General features: G+C 43.2%; 1 protein-coding gene across 2 annotated transcripts in view; it reads right to left on the bottom strand.

The window, feature by feature from the left end:
• The window catches only part of LOC145353376 (E3 ubiquitin-protein ligase Midline-1), a 255,742-nt gene that overhangs the window by 83,939 nt on the left and 149,160 nt on the right, over positions 1–22,643 (bottom strand). For both annotated transcript variants that reach the window (XM_080204088.1, XM_080204089.1), the window contains exon 3: positions 4,790–4,885. In XM_080204088.1, the coding sequence (XP_080060214.1) occupies positions 4,790–4,885 (96 nt within the window). The remainder of the gene's footprint in view (positions 1–4,789; positions 4,886–22,643) is intronic.

The following is a 22,643-nucleotide window of genomic DNA, read 5'->3' as shown; positions in this document are numbered from 1 at the left end:
TGACGAAAATGATTGATGAGGGAAGGGCTGTGGATGTTGTCTACATGAATTTTAGTAAAGCATTTGACAAGGTTTTGATAAGGTCAGCATGGCTTTGTTAAGGGGAGGTCTTGCCTTACGAATCTGGTAGAATTTTTTGAGGAGGTGACAAAAACGGTCGACGAAGGACGAGCCGTTGATGTCATTTATACGGATTTCAGTAAGGCATTTGACAAAGTCCCTCATGGTAGGTTGATTGAAAAGGTTAAAGCTCATGGGACACAAGGACAGGTATCTAGATGGATTGAGAACTGGCTTGTTAAGAGGAGGCAGAGAGTAGTAGTGGAAGGGTCCTTTTCTAGCTGGAGGTCTGTCACCAGTGGTGTGCCGCAGGGCTCAGTACTGGGACCTCTTCTATTCGTAATATATATAAATGACTTGGAAGAGGGTGTACGTGGTGTGATCAGCAAGTTTGCAGATGACAGAAAGATGGCAGGATTGGCGGACAGTGAGGAGGAGTGTCAGGTGACACAGCAGGATATAGATAGGCTGGTATATTGGGCAGATAGATGGCAGTTGGAATTTAATCCTGATAAATGCGAGGTGATGCATTTTGGAAGGAATAATGTAGAGGGGAGTTATATGATAAAGGGTAGACCTATTAAGAGTATAGATATACAGAGGGACCTGGGAGTGCGAGTGCACAAGTCTCTGAAGGTGGCAACACAGGTGGAGAAGGTTGCGAAGAAACCTTACGGTATGCCAGCCTTTATAGGAAGGGGTATAGAGTACAAGAGCTGGCATCTAATGCTGCAGTTGTATAGAACGTTGGTTAGACCGCATTTGGAGTACTGCGTCCAGTTCTGGTCACCTTACTACCAGAAGGACGTGGAGGCCCTGGAGAGAGTGCAGAGGAGGTTTACCAGGATGCTGCCTGGTATGGAAAGGCTGGGTTATGAGGAAAGATTGGGTAAATTAGGGCTGTTTTCCTTAGAAAGACGGAGATTGAGGGGGGATCTAATAGAGGTGTATAAGATTATGAAGGGTATAGATAGAGTAAACAGTTGCAGGCCTTTTCCTAGATTGGAGACAAATATCACGAGGGACCACGGCTTAGGGTGAGGGAGGCGAGGTATAATTTGGATGGTAGAGGGAGGTTTTTCACACAGAGGGTCATGGGGATATGGAATGCACTGCCAAGTAAGGTGGTGGAGGCAGGCACGCTGGACTTGTTTAAGATTTACTTAGATAGACACATGAGCGAAACAAGGATGGAGGGTTATAGGAGACTGTTTTAAATAACGATCAGAACCTCGGGACGTTCCTGGAAATCAACTGTTGCATGTGTTGATGTTATTCTCTTTTACTCCACAGGTGTGTCGGTCCACGTTGTTGTCTAACGAGGGGCACACACACGGTGGGTCGTGCGTGAGCTGCTCTTGGATGTTTCGAGAGTAGCCTAGTACTTTGCGTCATTTGTGTATGCTTAAACTGGACCAGCAGATGGGCACCACGACAGCTGTGACTATCACTGTTAGCTGTGCGGATACATGGATTTGGGCCAGTGTCTGTGGGAGTTTGCGCATTCCCCCTGTGGTTGCGTGGGTTTCCTCTGAGTGCTCCGGTTTCCTTCCACACCCCAAAGATGTGCTCTTGGGTTAATTGGTGTAACAAATTGTCCCTAAATTATTCTCCCTTTAATCTGGTTTCCAATGGGGGTACCATAAGCATAGACATGGGTCAAGGGTGGAGAAGGAAAAGCACATTGTTAAAATGGCAGCATGGGCTTGTTGGGCCGAAGGGCCTGTTTCCTGTGCTGTGTTGTTCTTTGTTCTTTGACCCTCATGGTAGGCTGGTGCAAAAGGTTAAATCACACGGGATCAAGGGTGAATTAGCTAGATGGATTCAGAACTGGCTTGACCATAGAAGACAGGGGGTAGCAGTGGACAGATCTTTTTCTGATTGGAGGTTTATGACTAGTGGTGTTTCGCAGGGCTCTGTGCTGGGACTGCTGCTGTTTGTGATATATATATAAATGATTTGGAAGAAGATGTAGCTGGTCTGATTAGTAAGTTTGTGGATGACACAAAGATTGCTGGAGTTGTGGATAGTGATGAACATTGTCGGAGAAACAGCAGGATATAGATCGGCTGGTAAGTTGGGTGGAGAAATGGCAGATGGAATTTAATCCAGATAAATGCGAAGTGATGCATTTTGCAGGGGGGAGCTATACAATAAATGGCAGAACCATCAGGAGTATTGACACACAGAGAGACCTGGGTGTGCAAGTCCACAGATCCTTAAAGGTGGCAGCACAGGTGGAGAGGGTGGTGAAGAAGGCATATGTTACGCTTGCCTCTATTGGACGGGGCATAGAATATAAAAGTTGGCATATGATGTTGCAGTTATATAGAATATTGGTTAGGTCACATTTGGAATACTGCGTCCAGTTCTGGTATCACACTACCAGAAGGACCTGGAGGCTTTGGAGAGAGTGCAGAAAAGGTTTATCAGGATGTTGCCTGCTATGGAGGGCCTTAGCTAAGAGGAGAGATTGAGTAAACTAGAATTGTTCTCCATGGAAAGACGGAGGTTGAGGGGAGACCTAATAGAAGTTTATAAAATGATGAAGGGCATAGATAGGGTGAACAGTTGGAAGCTTTTTCCCAGTTTGGAAATGACAAACACAAAGGGTCACAAATTCAAGATAAGTGTGGCAAGGTTCAATACAGATATGCAGGGGGACATATTTTACACAGAGGGTGGTGGCGGCCTGGAATGCACTACCAAGTAAGGTGGTTGAGGAAGATTTGCTTGGATCATTTAAGACTTATCTAGATTGTCACATGTACTGACTGGGAATAGAGGGATACAAACGGATAGTCAAGTTAGGAACACACGATCGGTGCAGGCTTGGAGGGCCGATGGGTCTGTTTCTGTGCTATATTGTTCTTTGTTCTTTGAAAGTGAGCCCCACTTTAGATGTAGGTGGGCAATGTTGAATGATTATTACACTTCATTGGATGAAGGGGCTTTGGAATGTCTTCTGGTTGTGAAAGGCACTATATCAATGCAAGTTTTTTTTGTTCCAGAGCTAAGATTGTTGTCATGTGACCTATTAGATGGAAACATTACATCAAATGTTCTTCACCCTCACTGGAATATGGCTGTAAATCATGCTGGTGGTAACACAGAAACAGAAACACATTAGAACATAGAACACTACAGCACAAACAGGCCCTTCAGCCCACTAGTTGCGCCGATCACTTCTATAACTACTAAGCCATAGACCTATCTATAATCCCCAATCCCATTAAATCCCATATACTCATCCAGAAGTCTCTTAAAATACCCCAGCGAGTTCGCCTCCACCACCACTGACGGCAGCCGATTCCATTCACTCACTACCCTCTGAGTGAAAAACTTACCCCTGACATCTCCTCTGTACTTGCTTCCCTGCACCTTAAACCTGTGTCCTCTCGTAGCAACCATTTCAGCCCCGGGAAATAGCCTCTGAGAATCCACCCTATCTATTCCTCTCAACATCTTATAAACCTCTATCATGTCGCCTCTCAACCTTCATCTCTCCAGGGAGAAGAGTCCCAGCTCCCTCAACCTATCAACGTTGGCTCCAAACCAGATATAATTTTTAAACAAACCCACCCACAGCTTATTAAACTGTATTAAGCTCACACGATGCTGTCTTAGCATTGCATACTGAGGAACATCAGCAGTAAATGGACACACTCTTTCACACCCATAAAGAGGTTGGTTTGACCAGGAAGCTTCAGGATGTTGCAATGCCTCCATTGACAATGTGACTCTGGAGATTGCTGCCTGCTCCACATCCCTCAGTTCCACAATCACTATCAATCTATCACTTAATTCCTTAATCAACACGCCAATCACAAAAGCTGTTTTGCCCAAGCTGAGAGTGTGCAGCAACAGCGACCTGACTGAAAACAACCTGTGTCGACCAAGCCTGTGTCCCTATTTCACTCCTTTATAGCGGCAAGACCCGAACAATACATGCTAGGCAGGAGGAAGGGTTTTCATGTTCACTGTCACAGACAGTCTCGGCATCTTTTGGCAGGCTAAGGACCACAGACGTCCCAGAGTGTGCTAACTCCATCAGGATTCATTTGCTGCTAAGCCAACAACATTTACTCTGGCTCAGCACATTTATCAGGTGGATGATGGTGCTATACCCAAAGACTTTCTGTATGGTGAATTGACCACTGGGTCTCGACCTCTTTGGGATCCATACTTCCACTACAAGGACACCTACAAACAGAATGTGAAGATGGTGGGTATTGACACTGACAGCTGGGAGACAGTCGCTGACCTCTAGAGGCTGACTGTTTGGAGGGGCACTGGGAGAGGCGAGGACAAACAAAAAGTTTAACTTATAGAGAAGCGAGTCCAGAAATCACAGTGACCAGTGAATTGTACACCTTCTCAGCCCACTGTCTTCCTCTGCAGTAAATATGGCAGAGTGTGGCATAGCAGAGTGAGACTAAACCACTGCAGGTGACGTTTAATACAGATGACCACCATGGTGCAGCCATCGTCTCATGAGACAGAAGGTTAAGATCTAACCCCACCTGTTTACTTAGAATTCCTCTGTGGAATCCTAACAATCTAACCTAAACCATATGTTATTTTCTATCACACAAAACACTTTCCCAAAATACAATATTAATGCTGACTGCTGTATTATTAAGCTATGTTTCCTAATATATCACACAGCTTCTATTTAGTGCAGAAGGATATGGATTTATTTCTGGATGCTATTGCAGTCAGTACTCACCTCTACATGTTGACAAGTCTGAATTAATCTGCCCATGAGTGTTTCCAGCTCGTTGTTTCTCTTAATTAGACTGGCCAGGTTGGACTCCAGGCTTTGCTGTTTAAGAAAGGAAATGAGATACAGTTACAAGTGGTAGGCATTGCTGTGCTATCACATGGAGAATCAAGTCAGAAATGGAAATCATGAGGGTGTCACAAAGAAAAATTCAGATGCTTTTGTTCGGAATCACTGGTGCGCTGGGTAGTTTCACTGGCACAGGGCAGTTTCAGTGGCACTGGGTACAGTGCTCTGGTACTGGGTACAGTGCTCTGGCACAGGGCACTCTCACTGGCACAGGGCAGTCGCATGAGGAAATAGGCCAAAGGTCAAGTGAAGAATTTTAAACTCATTGCCCAGGTGTCAAACCAATCCGTTGCTTATTATACAAATGAAAATTGTATCTGCTCTTTCCTGCTAACTGTCCCCATGCAAGCAAGTGACAAACACCTTTTACGCTGCCTCACCAGAACTTGACAACTCTTGTAACTACACTTTCCTGGGAGTGTTGGCTTGGTCTGAATGAAGAGGCGGAGTGGCTTTCTTCATCCACAAACATCTCATACCTTCTGAACCTTTAGTTACAGAAATAGCAGGGATGAATTCATTTGTATTGAGACGGTGAGCAAATGCTTTATATATACACATTCATGATTTCATTACGTAATGTTTTACCATGCCTTCTCCAAAGTGATGTAGAGATGCCGGTGTTGGACTGGGGTAAACGCACTAAGTCTCACGACACCAGGTTAAAGTCCAACAGGTTTATTTGTAGCAAACACTACTAGCTTTCGAAACTGGCTGTTCCTTCGTCGGGTGGGTGGCAGTTCTGATCACAAACAGGGCATATAAAGACACAAACTCAATTTACATGAATAATGATTGGAATGTGAGTCTTTCTCACAAGACTATTCTCTTCCTGCTGGTGAACACTTCAGCGGTCACGGGCATTCGGCCTCTGATCTTCGATTAAGAGTTCTCCAAGGCGGCCTTCACGACACATGACAGTGCAGAGTCGCTGAGCAGAGACTGATAGCCAAGTTCTGCACATATGAGGACTGTCTCAACAGGGATCTTGGGTTCATGTCGCACTATCTGTAACCCCCACGACTTGCCTGGACTTGCAAAATCTCACTAACATTCCTGTCTGGAAACAATACATATCTTTTAAATCTGTGCTTAATGCTCTCTCCACTCACATTGTCTGTACCTTTAAGACTTGATTAGCTGTAAAGACTCACATTCCAATCATTATTCATGTAATTTGAGTTTGTGTCTTCATGTACCATGTTTGTGATCAGAACTCCCACCCACCTGACGAAGGAATGGCCAGTTCCGAAAGCTAGTGGCATTTGCTACAAATAAACCTGTTGGACTTTAACCTGATGTTGTGAGACTTCTTACTGTGTTCTCCAAAGTGACCATAGTTACAGGAGGGCCCAATGGAATGACAGAGACTGTGCAGAATTAATTAACAATTGAACAACACTTCAGAATGCTTTATCCTGAAATAGAATTGAATTATCCATTGGGCATCTCTACACCAGACTGAATTTAACTCCATGACACACACAGCTCCTGCACTTCACATTAACCCTTATGTTTCAGGGCGATGAAAAAAATAGAAAAATAAAAACATCTATTCACCGAAGGAAAGAAAGGGTCCCGTTACCTAATTTGGACCACCACTTCCATTTAAATTAGAACTGGCTGTAGTCTGGTATCACAGAGGCTTGTCAAATGTAAATCAGCAAATTTACAAGAGATCCATGTGTTACCGTGTGTCAGCTTCAAGGGTTGTCAGCTGTGGTTCAGTTGGAGTATGTGACTCAGCCTGTGACTCATCTGGTTGTGGGTTTACTTTCCACTCCATATCATCCCAGTGTGACTGGGGGTGAGGGGGGGGTTTGTTGGTGGGGCAGTTTAACTGCCTGGAGAGGAGCACCCAGCAACAGGCCAAAAGCCTGTGCTCCATGCAGGCAGTTAAATACATCAGCTTGGATTTTAACTACTGTGACAATATCGTGGTTTCAAGAAATGTTTCAAGATCATGTTTTTTGTTAGGGGTATATTTACAATTTAGCTCTGGTGACCTGGTGATTTGTCTGCAAACCAAGCAGCCCACATGCTGAGAATACAGGAGAATAATTGATTCCTCCCCGCCCCCCCCCCCCTCCCCAGCCCCCAAGTCCTGTCCCCCCTCCTCACTCGCAGTTGCAGAGTGTGCAGCCCCCTGCCCCCCCCCGATTGGCTTGCTCCCGTCAGGTCCCACCCCCAATTGGCCCCACCTCCCCAGGCCCTGACTCATGGCACTGCCCAGTGCCTGGTGGGCACTGCCAGTGTTTCCAGTTGGCAGTGCCAGGCTGGCATTGCCCAAGGGGCACACCCCCTTTGCTTCTGAGCTCCTGGCGGGGGTGGGGGGGTTGTCCTCCAGACTCACCAAAGAGACCAAACCTCTCCCAGCACCTTCAACCCTTCAGCACCTTTCTGCCAACACGCCCATTCCCCTAGCATTTCTCTGCGCTCCTTCACCCAAGGGGGAAAAGTCATGGACAAGGGTGCTTGTTAATTGAAGGAGAGACAGCTCACCTTAAGAACAGTAGATGGGCTCTCAAAGCTGGAGGCCCAGAAGCCTTCCAACGTAAGAGACGCATTTGGTTGCTGTAAAGGGCAAGTAAAGGAGGGGTCACTTAAACATGTAGGTGCCCCCACCTCAACCCTTTTAATATTTCAAATAAATAACAACTGAAATATCAGCAAACCTCTAGTCTGGGGTGTGGGAGGGGGCAAAGGGAGAGAGAGAGAGACACTCCTCAGCCAGGCAGCCTTTCGTTGCACTAGCACCCAATTAGGGCTTGTGGGCCTGCATGGAGCCCAAGCTCTTGGCCTGTTGCTGGGTGCTCCTCTCCAGGCAGTTAAACTGCCCCACCAACAAGCCCTCCCTTGCTCCCAGGCACACTGGGAAACTGGAGGCTGACTGGGAAATCGCTGGAGGATTAAGTGTTGTTAACAAGGCTCTTTATGAGCATAGTTGGTTGTCCACCTTGTGGGGGCAGGGGTCCTGGCCCTGTCAGTCCGGGACCTGCTTCAGCAAAGATGGCCGCTTCTGGGAAATCTGTATGCCAGTGATACTGATGTTTTTGGCCCCTATTGGACTCCAAATCCCACCTTGGCAGGGCCCAGAAATTCAGTCCTCTGTGTTTGCTCCAAACCTTTTACAATTTTATAAGGGATTTCCCAGCCTCTGCGTTTTTAAAGACGAGTCTCCTTTCCTGGCAGATACAGCCTCAGACATCCGGTAGTGGTTCTTTTGAACCCTCTCCAATGCCTCAATACATTTTGATAGTACTGTGACCAGAATTGTACACAGTCTTGCAACTGTAGTTTAACCAAAATACAAAATCTCTTTTTCCCCAAGATGGCGCCGAGTGGTGCGACTTCTTGCAAGCTGTGTCCAGCATACCTTTTAATTCTATCTTTTACTCTCGTTCTGTGCTTCTAAAATTTAATTCTAACTTTTTCAACAGCTTCTTCCCTGCTGCCATCAGACTTTTGAACGGACCTAAATTGACTTTTATCTACACCCTAGCTATGACTGCATCACTACATTCTGTACTCTCTCCTTCTCTGTGAAAATGTTCAAGGAACAATACTTTTCACTGTATAGTAACAGATGTAACAATAATAAATCAAATCAAAATAATTTTATTATAATTTTACTTCTATCCTCCTTGAAATAAACCATGTGTTTAGTTTTCATCCTTTCCAGCCTTGTTAACTTGTGTCTCTACTTTAGTGATTTGTACATTTGGGTTCCCAAATCCCTTTGTTCCTTTGTCTCATTTAGATTCTCATCTTCCAAGTAATGTGTTTCCTCCTTGTTTTTTTCTTACCTGTTTACCCCACTTAACTGTGCTGGAATTAATTTGCCAAGTATGTATATATTCTGCAAGTTGCTTGACAAGGACAATGTGGAATGAGAGTAAAATTCAAGAAAGGAGTAAAAGAGAGAGCATCTGCGAGCAGAGGATGTGTGCACATACATTTGTAAGTGAGCCCTCCATTTTCTTTCGATTCATTCTCAAGATGTGGGGTTACTGGAAGGGCTGGTTTTTTTTCCCATTCTTTGTTATTCTGAAAAGGTGAGGGTGATTTAAACCACTGTCGCTTATTCATCTGTGTAACAGTTTGAACCAACAGAATCAAAAAGAAAATGTGAAAATCTGAAATGAAAACAGCAAATGCTGGCGAAGACACAGCAGAAATCTGTGCAGCAAGGAATGTTTCAAACTAATGACCTTTTGTCAGAATTTCTTTCACCAGCCTGAAATAATGGGAGAGAATTTTCCCAGCCCCTGGGGTAGTCAGTGTGCAGATGGGGAGAGTAGGTGCAGCTGGGAAAATATTGGGATCTGTGTTGGGATGGCTCTGTGACACATTCCCATTGTGAAGAGAATCTTCCGGAGATGGACTGGCATGTAGATTGACTGAGTGAAGGTGGCAGGCAGCCAATCTGCCTATCTAAGGCCCCAATTAGGCATCGTTCATTGGCAGTTAGCCAGTGGCAGAATGCACCTCCTTCCCCCGCACCTTGCCACAAGAAGAGGCTGCCAAATTAATGAAGGTGGCCTCCCTACAGCATTCTAAAGGAAGCCATCAGAAAGCTGAAGGGAATGGAGTGGAGGCTCCATTTCCCAAAACAAGCGGGCAATCAATAACAAAGGCTGCAGCTCCTGAATTGGAGGTGACTGCCCGCTTGGCGCCTCTTTAAAAACATGTATTAAATTCCACTCCTCCAACAGCAGCTCCATTTTGAGGTGCCCTCATGTTCTCCAGCCACCTCAGCTGACCCATCTCTTTTGGTGGGCTGCCTCTGTTTTGGAGCCCTCTCACTGGGGCAGAAGCCGTGTCCCTAATTGGACAGTAAGCTCAGAGGGCCGGGCGCCTCTGGGAAAGCAGCTCCACTTGGTCTGATCGGACAAGGATCCCAGTTAGAACTGAACCTGGGGTTCAGAGGCCTGCGGGAAAATCCTGACCACCTGTTTCTGTTAAGCTTTAAAGCAACATTCTTTGCGAGTAGCTTGCTCGGTCATGTCGAAGGGTTGACCATGCTGATGTGGGGCCAGACTGGGCAAAAATGGCAGGTTGCCCATCCTGGAGGATGTCTGTGATCCGGTTGGAGTCGAATGGTGAACCAACAGCTTCACTGTCACCTTTACTGACGTGTATGCCGGAATTCTACCACCCCACCCACCACGGGAAACAGAGCGTGCGAGGGGCGGACAATGGGTCGAGTGAGACTGTAAAATCCTGACTGTGGTCTTTTATTTGAGAGATTTTTAAAACAGAGTTAAAATTCTCAAAGGGCTATCGTGTGATTTAGTTGGACCTTCCTTATAAGAACATAAGAACTAGGAGCAGGAGTAGGCCACCTGGCCCCTCGAGCCTGCTCCGCCATTCAATAAGATCATGGCTGATTTTTCATGGACTCAGCTCCACTTACTCGCCCGCTCACCATAATCCTTAATTCCTTTATTGTTCAAAAATTTATCTATCCTTGCCTTAAAAACATTCAATGAGGGAGCCTCAACTGCTCCACTGGGCAGGGAATTCCACAGATTCACAAGCCTTTGTGTGAAGAAGTTCCTCCTCAGCTCAGTCCTAAATCTGATCCCCCTTATTTTGAGGCCATGCCCTCAGCTCTAGTTTTACCCGCCCATGGCAACAACCTCCCTGCTTCATCTTATCTATTCCCTTCATAATCTAATATGTTTCTATAACAGCCCCCTCATTCTTTTGAATTCCAATTAGCATATTAAGTTAATATTTCTCTACTCCCAGCTATGACTGTAATACTACATTCTGCACTCTCTCTTTTCCTTCTCTATGAATGGTATGCTTTGTATAGCAGTCAAGAAACAATACTTTTCACTGTATACCAATACATGTGACAACAATAAATCAAATTAAAAAATCAAGAATGCTCCAAATCATCAGTCCTGTAACAGTGGTTCTATTATGAATAATGTAGATGAAGGGCAGAATAATGGGAAGAAAAGGGTCAATGAAGTGATAGAGAAGGAGGGACGGAGGAAGAGCAGCTTACCTGATTGAGGGGCTTTATATTCATGTTAAGCATAGATAAAAGAAAACAAAATAAAGACACAATATTGGCAACCATTCTTTTTCTTCAGACAACTGTTTAATGAATTAAACGAGGCAATCTCAGCTCACTGTACGCTTGGTTTGGCTCAGTCTCTCTCTGCTTAAAGACTGCAAACTGTGAGTTTCAAACACTCTATTCATCAGGACGACTGCAGGTGCTAATGTGCGCTCACTTGGTTTGTTAACATTAACAAAGGGTTTGTGCATTTTTGCCCCAATGTTCAGACCACTTTGGTGAATGTGCAGACTGTGGTAATACAGTGAGCTCGGGAAGGATTTCCCTGGTTAGTCCAGCGTTGATGAAGAATAGGAATGTTAACTAGTTCTTGCCTCCAAACCAATGGTTGCTTAATAAATAAACCCAAATCTGAAAATGCCAGGAATCTCTACTGGATCAGGTGGGGTACGTGGTATATTTACTCTTGAGCAAACCGAAAGACATTCCAGATGGAGAGAATTTAGAAAGGAATAGAACAAAGAGGAGAGGGTGCAAGAGAGTATGCACAAATACAGCATACCTAGATACACACAGACGTATAAACACAAATACACAGCATACCAAGACACAGTTACACCATACCCAGACATAACAAACACACACACGCACACCATACCAAAACACACACAGACATATAAACACAAATACACACAGCATACCAAGACACAGTTACACCATACCCAGACATAACAAACACACACACGCACACGCACACCATACCAAAACACACACAGACATATAAACACAAATACACACAGCACACCAAGACACAGTTACACCATACCCAGACATAACAAACACAGACACGCACACCATACCAAAACACACACAGACATATAAACACAAATACACACAGCACACCAAGACACAGTTACACCATACCCAGACATAACAAACACAGACACGCACACCATACCAAAACACACAGACATATAAACACAAATACACAGCATACCAAGACACAGTTACACCATGCCCAGACATAACAAACACACACACGCACACGCACACCATACCAAAACACACACAGACATATAAACACAAATACACACAGCATACCAAGACACAGTTACACCATACTGAGACATACACAGACATTTAAAAACACACATATACACACAGACATATAAACATGAACACATACAAAATACTGAGATATGCACAGACATATAAACACACACACACACATCAGACCGAGACACACACGGACATATAAACACACACACACAATACTAAGACACACACAGACAGTATACCAAGATGCACACAGGCATACAAATAGCACCACCCTCCCACACACACAATACTGAGACACACACAGATATATAAACACACGCACCCCCACACACTATACTGAGTCGCATACATACAAAAGTCGCAAACACACACATATAGCATACTTACAGACATCTAGATATAAAAAAAACAGGCACCATACTGAGACACAGACATATAAACACACACACATCATACTGAGACATACACAGACAGCAAGACACGCACAGATACCATACCAAGACACACACAGACAATAAATGAACACAGGCACCACACTGTGGCACACACAGACACCATACGGAGACACACACACAGACAAAGAAACACACACACAGACACCTACCGAGACACACACAGACATATAAACACACACACACACCCTACCAAGACACAGACATATAAACACACACAAATACCATACCCAGACACACAGACATACAAACACACACACTACACCGAGACACGTAGAGATAAATAAACAGACACCATTCCAAGACACACACAAACAGACAAAAATACACACATCATGTTGCACACACACACACACACACACACACACACACACACACACACACACACACACACACACACACACACACACACACACACACACACACACACACACACACAACTATACCAAGTCGCATAGAGACACACAAACACACACACAGCATACCAAGACACACACAGATAGAAAAACATGCACAAACACACCAAGACACACAGATAAATAAACACACACGCACAGACCATTCAAAAACACACACAGACGGACAAAAATACACGTGTGTATGTATCTTGGTGTGGTATGTATATTTTTGTCTGTGTGTCTTGGAATGGAGTGTGTGTGTTTATTTATCTCTGTGTCTCTCGGTATGGTGTGTGTGTCTGTTTATATCTGTGTGTGTCTCAGTAGGTGTATGTGGTGGTGTGTGTGTGTGTTTATATCTCTGTGTATGTCACTGTATGGTGCCTATGTGTGTGTGTTCATATGTCTGTGTGTGTCTTGGTATGATATATGAACACACACAGACACCATACAGTGACATTCAGAGATATAAACACACACACACACACACACACACACACACACGCTCATATAGACTCCATACAGTGACATACAGAGATATACACACACACACACATATAGACACTGTACAGTGACATACACAGAGATATAAACACACACACTCACACCTACTGAAACACAGAGACATATAAACAGACGCACACATCCTACCAAGACACAAACATAAATAAACACACACACCATTCCAAGACACACACAGACAGACAAAAGTACACATATCATACTGAGTCACACACAGACATATGAACACACACACACAGACACCATTCAGTGACACACACAAAGACATAAACACACACACACCTACTGAGACACACAGGCATATAAAGAGATGCACACATCCTACCAAGACACACACAGACATCTAAAACACACGTAGACACCATACCGAGATACACACACAGACATACAAACAGACACCATACCGAGACACACAGAGACACAAGACGCGCACAGACATATAAACATTCATAAAGACACTATACCGACACTCACACGGACAGCATACCGAGACACACACTGGCAGCATAACAAGACACACACTGACATATAAACACACACAGACACACACCATACCAAGACACACACAAACAATAAACAAACACAGGCACCATACCGTGACACACACAGACATAGAAACACACACAGATACCATACAAACACACAGATAGACATATAAACATACACACGGCCACTATACTGAGAAACACTGACATGGAAACACACATATACATACACTATAATGGAGACATACACAGACATATAAACACACACAGACACCATACCAAGACACAAACAGATATACAAACACACACACACGATACCAAGATGCACACAGGCCGATACACACACACCATACAGAGATGCACAGACATATAAACACATACAGCACAATGCTGTGACACTCATAGACATATAAACACAGACACACACCATACCGAGACATACACAGACATATAAACACACACACACCACACACAAAAAACATATAAACACAGACATCATACCTTGACACACAGACACATAACTGCACATACACCATACCGAGGCACACACAGACATGGAAACACGCGTATATATAAACACAACATACTGAGAGACACCCAGGTATACAAACACAGAAGGACATCATACCGAGACACATGCAGACATATAAACACACACAGACACCATACCGAGACATCCATGGACATATAAAAACATGATGTGGAGATGCCGGCGTTGGACTAGGGTAAACACACTAAGAACAACATAGAACATAGAACATAGAACATTACAGCGCAGAACAGGCCCTTCGGCCCACGATGTTGCGCCGACCAGCTTTTAAAAAACAACACTAACCCACTAATCTAAACCAATCCCATTTCGTCCATAAACCTGTCCACAGATCTCTTAAACGCCCCCAAACTAGGCGCATTTACAACTGCAGCTGGCAGGGCATTCCAGTCCCTCACCACCCTCTGGGTAAAGAACCTACCCCTGACATCAGTCCTATAACTACCCCCCCTTAATTTAAAGCCGTGCCCCCTGTCTGACAACACCAGGTTTAAGTCCAACCAATTTATTTGATAGTAAACTCACAAGCTTTCGAGGTTAAACTCTTCGTTAGGTGAATGGAGAGTTCTGGCCTCAGACAGAGCATATAAAGCACAGACAGTTTAGAGATTACTGATTAGAATGTGCATCTTTACACCTAACCTGCTGTTCAAGTCTTAAAGTGGCTGACAATGTGAGTGGAAGGAGCACTGATCACAGTTTAAAGAGATGTGTATTGTCTCCAGACAGCACAGTGAGTGAGGTTTTGCAAACCCAGGCAAGTCATGGGGGGTTACAGATAGTGCGACATGAACCCAAGATCCCTGTTGAGACCGTCCTCATGTGTGCGGAACACAGGCAAGACTGTTCCTTTCCTGTTGGTGAACACTTCAGTGGTCACGGGCATTCAGCCTCTGACCTTCGGGTAAGCATTCTCCAAGGCGGCCTTCACGACACACGACAGCGCAGAGTCGCTGAACAGAGACTGATAGCCAAGTTCCACATACATGAGGACGGTCTCAACAGGGATCTTGGGTTCATGTTGCACAATCTGTAACCCCCGTGACTTGCCTGGGTTTGCAAAACCTCACTCACTGTGCTGTCTGGAGACATCTCTTTAACCTGCGATCAGTGCTCCTTCCACTCACATTGTCAGCCACTTTAAGACTTGAACAGCAGGTTAGGTGTAAAGATTCGCATTCTAATCAGTAATCTGTAAACTGTCTGTGCTGTTATATGCTCTGAGGCCAGAACTCTCCATTCACCCAACGAAGAGTTTAACCTCGAAAGCTTGTGAGTTTACTATCAAATAAATTGGTTGGACTTAAACCTGGTGTTGTCAGACTTCTTACTGCATATAAAAACACAAACATACTGAGAGGCACCCAGATATAAGAACACAGACAGACATCACGCTGAGACACAAACAGACAGAAAGAAACACACACAAATATATAAACACACAGAGACATATAGACACACGCATGCACCCTACCGAGACACAGACATAAGCACACATGGACACCATACCCAGACACACATAAACATATAAACACATACACACACACCATACCAAGATACACAGAGATAAATAAACACACACACACACACACACACACCATTCCAAGACACACATAGACAGACAAAAATATACATGTCTGTGTGCGTCTTGGTATGATGTGTATTTTTGTCTGTCAGTGTCTTGGAATGGTGTATGCATGTTTATTTATCTCTGTCTCTCGGTATGGTGTGTGTTTGTGTGTGTCTGTTTATATCTCTATGTATGTCACTGTATGGTGTCTGTGTGTGTGCGTTCATATATCTTTACTCATGAATCTTTACTCAGAGGGTAGTAAGGGCGTGGAATGCCCTGCCTGCAGTGGTTCTGGACTTGCCAACTTTAAGGGCATTCAAATGGTCAGTGGATAGGCATATGGATAACATTGGAATAGTTTAGGTTAGAGGGTCATTAGATTGTTGTGCCGACCAGTGGAACCATCTAGGGCCAAAGGGCCTGTACTGCGCTGTAATGTTCTATGTTCTATATCTGTGTGTGTCTTGGTATGATATATGAACACACACACACACACACACACACAGACACCATACAGTGACATACACAGATACAAACACACACACACACACACACCATATGGTGACACACACACAGATATAAACACACACACCTGAGACAGACGCACACATCCTACCACACTCAGATATCTAAACACACACAGACACCATACCGAGATACACACACAGACATATAAACAGACACCATACCGAGACACACAGAGTCAAATAAACACACACAGTCATCATTCCAAGACACACACAGAAATTCAAAAACACACACATCATACCGAGACACACAGAGATATATGAACACAAACACATAGACACCATACAATGAGACACACAGATGTATAAACATGCACAGACACCATACCAAGGCACACAGACAATAAACAAACACAGGCACCATACCTTGATACACACAGCTATACAAACACACACACAGTATATGGAGACACTCAGAGACATAGAAACACACACAGACATATGAACACACACACACACCCCATACCAAGACACATACAGACATATAAACATTCATATGGACACCATACTGACACACACACAGACAGCATACCGAGACACACACTGACATATAAACACACACATACACACACCATACCGAGACACACACTGACAGAAAAATACACACACACCATACCAAGACACACACAGACAATAAACAAACACAGGCACCATACCGTGACACACAGACTTAAAAACACACACACCACATGGTGACACACAGACATAGAAACACAGACACAGATACCAAATCAACACACAGACATGTAAACACACACAGACATATAAAGCACGCACACTATACCAAGACACACACACAGACATATAAACATATACACGGACACCATACTGACACACAAACAGATATACAAACACAGACAGGCATACACACACACCATACCGAGATGCACAGACATATAAACATACACAGACACTATACAAAGATGCATACAGGCGTACAAATACACACACACACACCATACTGATACACAGACATATAAACACACACACATACCATACCGAGATTAGACAGATATAGGAACACACATACAAACCATACCGAGACACAGAGATATATAAACTCACATACACACTATACCGAGATGCATACAGACAGATAAACACACATACACAAACACAACATACTGAGAGACACCCAGATATATAAACACAGACAGACACCATACTGAGACACATGCAGACATGTAAACGCACATATACCAGACCAAGACATACACAGACATATAAACATACACACTATACCGAGACGCATACAGACGTATAAACACACACACACACAAGCACAACATACTGAGAGACACCCAGATATATAAACACCCACGCACACCATATTATTGTTTTTCCTAACAGAGGTTTTTTTCCAGCAAGATAAAAACAATTTAAGGGAAATGGGAAAACAAGAATTTTGTTTAATTTAATATTTCAGGATGTCTCAAATAATTTCTGCTATTAATTGAAGGTTGTACCTTAACTCAATCTGCTTATTCAAGTCCAAAACCCCATCTACTTAAAGACCATTGAGAATTGTGCAATTCCTAATTAATGCTTTGGGTGAGGACTCTGTTTCTATTATTCCTGCCCACTTTGATGTGTATCTTATTTCTGACATCATTGACATTAACAAATGTAATATTGTTATCGGATATTGAGAGTAAAATACCAGTTTAGAGATATTGGGCTGAACTTTACTGGAGATGGGCAGTAGTGTTGCCATTGACTGTGAACTGCTAGCATTCACTAGCATTCTTGCTGAAACTGAGCTCAGGCGTACGTTGATTTGTATGGAAATCCTGAAGTTACACTCTGTTACACAGGGCTTCAATACAGGTTGCAATGCAGCCCCCCTTCAGAGCTGACAATCAGTTTCAACTTTCCTCCGTAATGGGTTGGACTTTTTTTAATAGCAATATGATTAATAAAGTTTGGTGATCAATGGAACCTGCCCTGAAAAATAATTTTGTAATCATAGAATTCTGTTAAATGATTAATTAGTAGATTTTATGAGCTGACTTAAAACAATGTTTCTTTCAAAACGTTTTAGGTGCCACGCCATGTGGAATTCCCAATGTTTAATTCGCTTCATGTAAAGCATTTTTAAAAGTTACTGTTTCGGTGCTTTTTGTTTCCTATATGGCTAACTGTGAACATTGTTTAACGCGATTAGCTACTTAGCTAGTCTGATGACATCAGTCCAGCTGCACTGGGAATGCCTATTAACAAATGCTATGAAAAGAGGCTAAAAGTATTAGAGATGCTCAAAATAATATGGCGTTTTTATTGTCGCAGTAAATGGAAAAAACCTAATTCTACAATCAGCAGGTTCCTAACCAAAATTGTAATAGTCTTTAATATAAATTGTGAAGTTGCTGTGATGTTATCACACTGTCCAAATCACAGTTAAGGATTCTTAGACAGTCAACCAGGAAATTAACAGCTTTAAAGTCAAATTACTTCTGAAAAAAACTTGCATTGAAAATGTGAAAGACTGGGACATGCACACTGTGAAGGTAGAAGCTCAAATATCATGACCAAAGTTATTTACAAACTCAGTCTAAGAAATCTAATAATTCATCTTAATGGTGACATTTAACAATGTATCATGTATAAAATTATTTTTCAAGAGGCAGATCTGTTGCACAGCAATAGCTATTACTCAAATTGCCTTTAAACTTTCGGTTACACCTGACTGAACAAAATTAAGTTTGTATGGGCTTTCTAACAGCAATATGAGGACAATAAAGGGGAAGTTTTCACCACATCAAAGGTAGCGGAGTCTAAAACTAGAGGGCATACGTTTAAGGTATGAGGGAAAAGATACGTAAGTGTCTAGAGGAGCAATTTTTTCACACAGAGGGTGGTGAGTTTCTGGAACAAGCTGCCAGGTAGTAGTAGAGGCAGGTACAATTTTGTCTTTTAAAAAGCATTTGGACAGTTAGACGTGTTAGATGGCTATAGAGGGATATGGACCAAATGCAGGCGATTGGGATTAGCTTAGAGGTTTTAAAAAAAAGTGGCATGGACAAGTTGGGCTGAAAGGCCTGCTGTAAACCTCTATGACTGTATGATATCAGCTGATTTCAATGATGACTGGCTTGGAGGGAGGAAAGAGTGTAGGTAATATTGATTTATTTTTGAAGTGACTACATATTACATACACAGACAGATAGACACACACACACACACACACACACACACACACACACACACACCATACTGAGACACACAGACAGATAGACACACACACACACACACACACACAGCATACTGAGACACACACAGACAGATAGACACACACACACACAGCATACTGAGACACACACAGACAGATAGACACACACACACACACAGCATACTGAGACACACACTGACAGAAAAACACACACACACAGCATACTGAGACACACACTGACAGATAGACACACACAGCATACTGAGACACACACAGACAGATAGACACACACACACAGCATACTGAGACACACACTGACAGAAAAACACACACAGACTCCATACCAAGACACACACAGACACTAAACAAACACAGGCACCATATCGTGACACTCACAGACACAGAAACACACATACAGACACCATACTGAGACACACACACACACACACACACACACACACTATACCAACACACACACACACACACACACACACAGACACATAAACACACACATCATACTGAGACACGCACAGATAGATACACACACACACACACACACACTATACTGAGATGCACACAGACATATAAACACACACACACAAACACAGCATACTGAGAGACACCCAGATAGATAAACACACACATTATACCAAGACACACACCGACATATAAACACACACCATACCGAGACACACAGACACACACACACTGAAACATACACACCGACATCATAGTGACACTCACAAAGACACACACAGAGACATATAAACACACAAAGACATCATACCTTGATACACACAGGCATATAAACGCACAAACACCATACCGAGACACACACACAGACATGGAAACACATGCACACATATAAACACAACATACTGAGAGGCACCCAGATATATAAACACATGCAGACACCATACTGAGACACCCATGGACATATAAAAACACACACACACCATTCCAAGACACACATAGACAGACAAAATTGCACGTGTGTGTGTCTTGGTATGATATGTGTATTTTTGTTTGTGTGTGTCTTGGAATGGAGTGTGTATGTTTATTTATTTCTGTGTGTCTCGGAATGGCATGTGCGCCTGCTTATATGTCTGTGTGTTTCAGTAGGTGTGTGTGTGGTGGTGCGTGTGTGTGTGTTTATATCTTTGCGTATGTCACTGTATGGTGTCTGTGTGTGTGTGTGTGTGTTCATATGTCTGTGTGTGTCTTGGTATGATATATGAAGACACATACACATGCACAGACACCATACAGAGAGATATAAACACACACACACTCACACCTACTGAGACAGACATATAAACTGATGCACACGTCCTACTGACACACAGAGATAAATAAACACACACACACCATTCAAAGACACATACAGACAAAAGTACACACATCATACCGAGACAAACGCAGTCATATGAACACACACACACACATATGGACACCATACAGTAACACACACACACACACACACACACACACACACACACGCACACACATAATGAGACACACAGACATATAAACACACACGGACACCATACCAAGATACACACAGACATATAAACAACAGACACCATACTGAGATACACACAGACATATAAATGCACATACACCTAACCAAGATACACACAGACATTGAAACACACAGACGTATAAACACACATACTATATGGAGACACACAGACACCATAACAAGACACAAAGAGACATACAAACACACACACGATACCAAGATGCACACAGGCATACACACACACACCATACCGAGACACAGACAGACTTATAAACACACACAGAAATTATACCAAGATGCACACAGGCATACAAATACACACACAGACAGACATATGAACACACACATACCATACTGAGACACACACACAGGCATGGCAGCACACAGACATATAAACATACACACATATTGTATGGAAACAAACACAGGCATGTAAACACACACACACACCATACCGAGACACACACGCACACAGACATATAAACACACACATACTATACCAGACGCATACAGATATATAAAGACACACACATCCTATCGAGACACACACACAGACACATAAACATATACACATATTGTATGGAGACACACACACACAGTTTATCAAGATGCACAAACACACACAGGCAAACACAAATGCACATACAGGCATACACAAACACACACACAGGCATACAAACACACACAGAGACATATAAAACACACACACACAAGCATATAAAACATACACGTGGCATATCGAGGCACACACAGACATATAAACACACACACACACCATACCGAGAGATACTCAGATATAATAAACACAGACACCTTACCAAGACACAGACAGACAGACACACAGCATATCGAGACACACATAGACATATAAACACATGCACACACACAGATATATAAACACACATACACACCAAACCGAGACACACACAGATATATAAACACACAAACACCATACCGAGTCACACACAGACAGATAGATATACACAAACACACTGCCTACCAAAACATACCAAAACAGACATATAAACACATACACACAGAGGTACACCAGACCAGACATATATACAAATAAGCACACAGTCATATCAAAAGTTGGCAAATGTGTGATTATGATGACATGAATTATTGATGCTTCATTTATACAACATCAAGGCAACTTGAATCAGTGTATCCTCAGTTCACCTGCATTATTGTTGGCTATAAAACTGTGTGCTCCCTGCAAACAGTACTTATGAAAGCAAATGTGAGTCAGAAACATCACTGGGCAGACACAAAGTTATGATGCTTTAGGACATGAATGGAAAGGAGAATTTGCCACTCAGCACCTCAGGCCCTCTGTGCCATTTCTGAAAGGGGCAAATTAGCTAAATCTCTCCTTCTCTTCCCTGAAATGCAATTTCAGGCAAGTGGTTAACATTGACACTAGTGCCAGTTATCAAT

Source organism: Carcharhinus amblyrhynchos, chromosome 15 (genome assembly GCF_965287045.1).
Source record: "Carcharhinus amblyrhynchos chromosome 15, sCarAmb.v2.hapA, whole genome shotgun sequence".
Taxonomy (NCBI): domain Eukaryota; kingdom Metazoa; phylum Chordata; class Chondrichthyes; order Carcharhiniformes; family Carcharhinidae; genus Carcharhinus; species Carcharhinus amblyrhynchos.
This window is presented reverse-complemented; position numbering and strand designations above follow the sequence as displayed.